General features: G+C 50.9%; 1 protein-coding gene across 2 annotated transcripts in view; it reads left to right on the forward strand.

Moving 5' to 3' along the window:
- The window catches only part of LOC143982409 (uromodulin-like), a 140,541-nt gene that overhangs the window by 105,281 nt on the left and 29,260 nt on the right, over positions 1-6,000 (forward strand). For both annotated transcript variants that reach the window (XM_077481081.1, XM_077481079.1), the window contains exon 8: positions 163-319. In XM_077481081.1, coding sequence (XP_077337207.1) covers positions 163-319 — 157 coding nt within the window. The remainder of the gene's footprint in view (positions 1-162; positions 320-6,000) is intronic.

The following is a 6,000-nucleotide window of genomic DNA, read 5'->3' on the forward strand; positions in this document are numbered from 1 at the left end:
AAATGAAATGGCTCACTGAGATCATCACTAATTTAAAATCAAAGCCAGAATCAAAGCTTAATTATGAAAAGTAATATTTCATTTTCCTAAGTCATGCTAAAACCTGACAGTTTGGTCCTCAGTGTAACCAAAATATTCTCATATTTTTTTTCTCATTTACAGCTGTGTCCAGGAAACTGTTTCCACAATGGTGTTACAAAATATAAGTGCATTAGAAGCCGCTTTCAGCATAAGCGCATTTCAGTTTCAAAATCAGGCCAATGTAAACCTTTTCTGTGATGTACGTTTGTGTGACATCACCAATGAAACATGTTCCAAGGTAAGTGATCAATACATTTTCTCTGATAAGAGGCTGACCAACGGGAGCTGGTGGAAAAAAATGTTGGTCTCCCATTCTCTTGCTCTCCACGGCGGCAGCTTCCATTTCCTCCCTCCTCCTCCTCAGCGGCCAATCGGGAGTCTTCTCTTTTGGGCCAATCGGTAAAACCGGTCTCACACCCACTTCTGAGTGTCCAGATTGAGAATCAGTGTTTCAACAGCTTTTATTCATTCGCTGTTGTAACACACCTGGATGGGCTCCGGACGCATGCTCTGCAACCCGAGCCCACCCTATTTTGAAGCCTATTAGAGCCTATGGCTCTAAACAGGCACCTCAAAAATCCCCTGCTGCTGTAATTCATGCAGCCATGGATAGATTCATGATATGCATGAATTTATCCATTATGCATATAGGGGCAGAGTGAAGAGAGGGGGCAGCACCCGGGCTCCCTTAGTGGATGGGCCCCCACTGAGGCTGGCATTGTTTGGCAGCAATGAAACATTACTCAAGGTACCCATGGGCATTAGATGACAGTCTAGATTGTCTACTGGCTACATGCTACATGCATACAGTATGGATGAAAATCATTGTGGGAAACACAGCTATTATTCCCTCCTAAAATGCCAGTGCTTTGTGTCTACAGTTTGCCTTCCCACGATGTACCATCCATGTTAAGAGATCCAGCAGTTGCCACTTAAACAGGCCATAGATGGTTTGAATCTCAGCCACTAGGAATAGTCACTGTGTGCTCCAGGCAGGGATGGCTCCCCGCTCCTCCCCAGGAGAATACAATAACTCTGCAATTTCAACCCATGGTTGCAGGAAAGAAAATCGTATCATCTATATCCAACTTTATAACTGGTTGTCAGATCTTCACTATCTGTGTGTTTGCTTATTACTGTCCATGGCCACTTGAAAGTGACTTTGCCATGAGAGAAGTGGGGGGTTGCCATTGCTGTCCTGGCTATATCTGATTAAAGCGTTATTAAACCCAAAACCAAAAATGTAATATATTACAGCTTACCAATCATTAGATGCGGTGGCTGCATTCGTTTCCTTTTTTTAGGCTTTTTTCTCTGTTTTCACCAGGTGAATTGGCCAGTAGCACATCTCCTGTATTAGAGCGACCCCCCCCTTCTGGATGAAGGAGCTCAGGGTCCCATTTTGACAGCAGAATTTTCAGTCAGGGGGGAGGGGGGTGTTAGAGCTACTAGCAGTTTTAAATACACTTTGAAGCCAAACTCGAGCTAATATTTTGTCAGCTGTTACCACAAACAGATTTTTTTCCTCATTTGGGATAAAGGTTTTACATGATAAAATAAAAGCTGATAATTGTAAGCATCCCTGACAGTGATAAATGGTTTGTCTCATCCCTGTAACTGAATCTGTGGTAGAGCTTGTTCTTTTGAAAAACAAAAGACTTATTGGCGAGATCATCAGATATAAATGAAATAAAGAAAGCCTAATGCCGCGTACACACGATCAATCCGGTGGAAAAGTCCGGCAAACTCAAGTCCGCCAAACATTCCCCCCGTGTGTAGCCTCCGGCATACTTTTTTGACCCGAAAGTACAGCGGACTTAGAATGCCGTGTTGCACTCCAATCTTCCCGCCGGACTCGCATTTCGGCGGACAATCCGGCCGTGTGTATGCCAGTCCGCCGTACTTTTGAAATGAGCAGACTTTTCCCGCCCGGAGAAAAGTCCGCTCATTTCGAGCGGGTCTCCAGGTAGGCGGGGCCCGCGAAGGAGACGTCGCTGGCCCCGCCGCCTGGTATGAACTTAAAGGGGAACCCCAACGCCGAAAAAAATTGGCGTGGAGGTCCCCCCCAAGTCCACAACAGACCCTTGTCCGAGCACGCTACCTGGCCGGCCAGCCCCCCTCCCTCCTAAACCGTAACAGGCCGCGTGCCCTCAACATGGGGGGTGCCTTGGGGAAGGGGGGGCCGCGCGGCCCCCCCACCCCAAAGCACCTTGTCCCCATGTTGATGAGGACAAGGGCCTCTTCCCGACAACCCTGCCCGTTGCTTGCCGGGGTCTGCGGGCGGGGGGCTTATCGGAATCCGGGAGCCCCCTTTAATAAGGGGGCCCCCGGATACTGGCCCCCCACCCTATGTGAATGAGTATGGGGTACAATGTACCCCTACCCATTCACCTGTAAAATAAAAGTACAAAAAAAACACAACACACGAGATAAACTACTTTATTGCACAGCTCTGGGGGTCTTCCGTCTTCGGGGGTCTTCTCGCCGGACTCCTCCGCTATCTTCTTGTAGCTCTTTTACTAGCGGAGGAGCCCGGCATTCTTCCTCGCCGCCGGCCTCTTCTTCCAACTTCGGGGGTCTTGTCCCCCTCTTCGGTTCTTCTGCCGGACCACCGCGCCTTCTTATAGCTCTTTTACAGGCGGTGGCCCGGTCTTCTGTCGCCGCCGCCGCCTTCCGTTCTTCTTCTTCTTCTCCAGGAGATGTTGACTCGACGATCTCTCCGGCCGCAATGCCAGGGACGCGCTGCGCTGCCACTTATATAGGGACAAGGGGCGGTGTCACATGGGTTTATGTCACATGGGTTGGTGTCACATGGTGACCACGCCCCCTTACGATGTCACAGTCCCGGAGGATACTGGGACTGTCGCCATGTAACATCAACCCATGTGACACCGCCCCTTGTCCCTATATAAGTGGCAGCGCAGCGCGTCCCTGGCATTGCGGCCGGAGAGATCGTCGAGTCAACATCTCCTGGAGAAGAAGAAGAAGAAGAAGAAGAAGAAGAAGAAGAAGAAGAAGAAGAAGAACGGAAGGCGGCGGCGGCGGCGACAGAAGACCGGGCCACTGCCTGTAAAAGAGCTATAAGAAGGCGCGGTGGCCCGGCAGAAGAACCGAAGAGGGGGACAAGACCCGCGAAGTCGGAAGAAGAGGCCGGCGGCGAGGAAGAAAGCCGGGCTCCTCCGCTAGTAAAAGAGCTACAAGAAGATAGCGGAGGAGTCCTGCGAGAAGACCCCCGAAGACGGAAGACCCCCGGAGCTGTGCAATAAAGTATTTTATCTCGTGTGTTGTGTTTTTTTTGTACTTTTATTTTACAGGTGAATGGGTAGGGGTACATTGTACCCCATACTCATTCACATAGGGTGGGGGGGCCGGTATCCGGGGGCCCCCTTATTAAAGGGGGCTCCCAGATTCCGATAAGCCCCCCGCCCGCAGACCCCGACAACCAATGGCCAGGGTTGTCGGGAAGAGGCCCTTGTCCTCATCAACATGGGGACAAGGTGCTTTGGGGTGGGGGGGCGGCGCGGCCCCCCTTCCCCAAGGCACCCCCCATGTTGAGGGCACGCGGCCTGGTACGGCTCAGGAGGGGGGGGCGCTCGCTCGCCCCCCCTTTCCTGGCCGGCCGGGTAGCGTGCTCGGACAAGGGTCTGTTGTGGACTTGGGGGGGACCCCGCGCCGATTTTTTTCGGCGTTGGGGTTCCCCTTTAAGTCCATACCAGGCGGCGGGGCCAGCGACGTCTCCTTAGCGGGCTCCGCCTACCTGGAGACGCGCTCGAAATGAGCGGACTTTCCTCCGCGTGTGTGGGCAAGTCTGTTCATTTCAAAAGTAGGGCGGATAGTACGGCGGACTTAGTACGCCGTATTAGTCCGCTCAAAAAATGCCGTGTGTGGGCAAGTAGCCCGTTCGGAAAGTCCGACGGACAGTCTGGCGGGAAGTCCGCCAGACTAAGTACGTCGGACATACCGCTACGTGTGTACGCGGCTTAAGAAAATGAAGGCAGACACCACATCTAAGAACTGTAAGCTGCAATATAATAAAGGTTTGCTTTTGGGTTTAATACTGCTCTAAAGCGGAGTTCGACCCAAAAGTGGTACTTCTGCTTATCTGTCTCCCCCCCCCCGGTACCACATTTGGCAACTCTCGGGGGGGTACTTGTTTTTGACAGCTACCTGGTCCCCACTTCCGTCGGACCTTGGCAAGGTAGTCAAAGGTCTGGCCCCCTCCTCCTTCCCCTACTGTTGAGCTAGCAGGAGAGCGCAGTGTGCTTCGCGCATGGGTAGTAGGACCCAGCCGTGAAGCCAAAAGGCTTCACTCCTAGTTTCTCTTACCGGCAATGACAGCGGCAGCACCCGACAGCCAATGGAAACATCGGCTGCGGTGCCGACATTGCTGGATTCCAGGACAGGTAAGTCTCCTAATATTAAAAGTCAGCAGCTACAGTATGTGCAGCTGCTGACTTTTAATTTTTTTTGAGGGGAAGGCAGAACTCCACTTTAAGTACTTTTAAATAAACATACGTGTACATGCTGTAAATTATTGTCAAAAAAGAGGCAAAACTTGTTGCAGGTTAGCGAGTCAGAAAGCATTGAAGCCAAAGCATTAGGATGAGAGCCAGGGAATTAGCATTCTCAAATGGAAAGTTTTGCAATAGCAGCCTTATAATCTTTCATGAAATATTTCTTTCAAAATATAGTACAGTACTCTTATATAACCTAAAGCCCCACCCCAGGCTGATGTTAAATTTACCCACGCAGTGGGGTCTCCCACACACTGCACGGGTTAAATGCTCATTTGACTACTTTGAATACTTACCTTATTCTTCGCTCCCACAAGCTTCCTCCTCTCCATCCAAAGCTGCTTCACTTTGCTGCCTGGCCAGTTTCAGCGTTTTGACGTGATCACGTATAATGCAGAACCAGCAGTCCTGCATTGCATGGGAGGAAGACGAAGACCCGCTCACATTTGGGAGGGTCAGACAGCGGAAGAAAGCCCTAATTGCCAGGGATAGAGGAATAAAGTATTTGTACTCCCCCTCCCCCCCCCAGCCAAATGAGCATTTACACTTAAAACACGTGGGGGGCCCTGCATGGATACTTTTTTGCACAAAGCAGCCCAATCCTCCTCTTCTTAGGTCCCCTGCTGGTGCTCCTGGCTCCTCCCCTACACAGAGTACCTCCACAGGAAGAAGTTTGCAATGGGGGCACTCATGATTCCGGCTTGACTCCACCCCTGCTCCCTCCTCGTTGGCTTTGATTGACAGCAGGAGGAGCCAATGCCTCCTGCTGATATATCTGAGCCAATGAGGAGTGAGAGAGCCTCGGCACTCATGCACATCGCTGGATCGAGATCAGGCTCAGGTATGCATTTAGGGGGGCTGCAGGAGGAGCTGCATGCAGAAGGTTATAATGCAGTAAGGTAAAAAAAAAAAACTTCTGACTTTACAACCACTTTAACAGGAGCCTGGAGTTGGGCTTTAAAGGAGAAGTCCAGCCTGAGCTTGTTTGGCTGGGCTTCTCCTATGGGTCACCGGAGTGCAATTAGTTTTGCACTTCTATGACCTGTTTTCAGCAGAGAGCGAACTGAAGCCTGCTCTCTGCAGACGTCACACAGATCAGTCCAGGCACTGCATCATCCCGACTCTGGGAGTCTGGATCCGCCAGGTGTCTGGACTGATAGCCATCTTAGCCTCTCAGCGAGCCGCTGAGAGCCTGAGATGGCCACTCCTCGCCTCTCCACAGCTGACTTACAGGCAGCAACTCTCAGCTCAGGGATCTGTGAGAACCAAGCGATCTGCGATGTTAAATCGCTTGGTTCTTAGTGAAGAGGCACCGCTTGACAGATGTAGCATGGAACCAATGCTGCATCCACCTAGGTAAGAATGAATCTGAAAAAAAAGTAAAAACCCATACTTCTCTTTTAAC

This window comes from Lithobates pipiens, unplaced genomic scaffold (assembly GCF_037356315.1).
Source record: "Lithobates pipiens isolate NorthernLeopardFrog02 unplaced genomic scaffold, aLitPip1_a1.2 Scaffold_16, whole genome shotgun sequence".
NCBI lineage: Eukaryota > Metazoa > Chordata > Amphibia > Anura > Ranidae > Lithobates > Lithobates pipiens.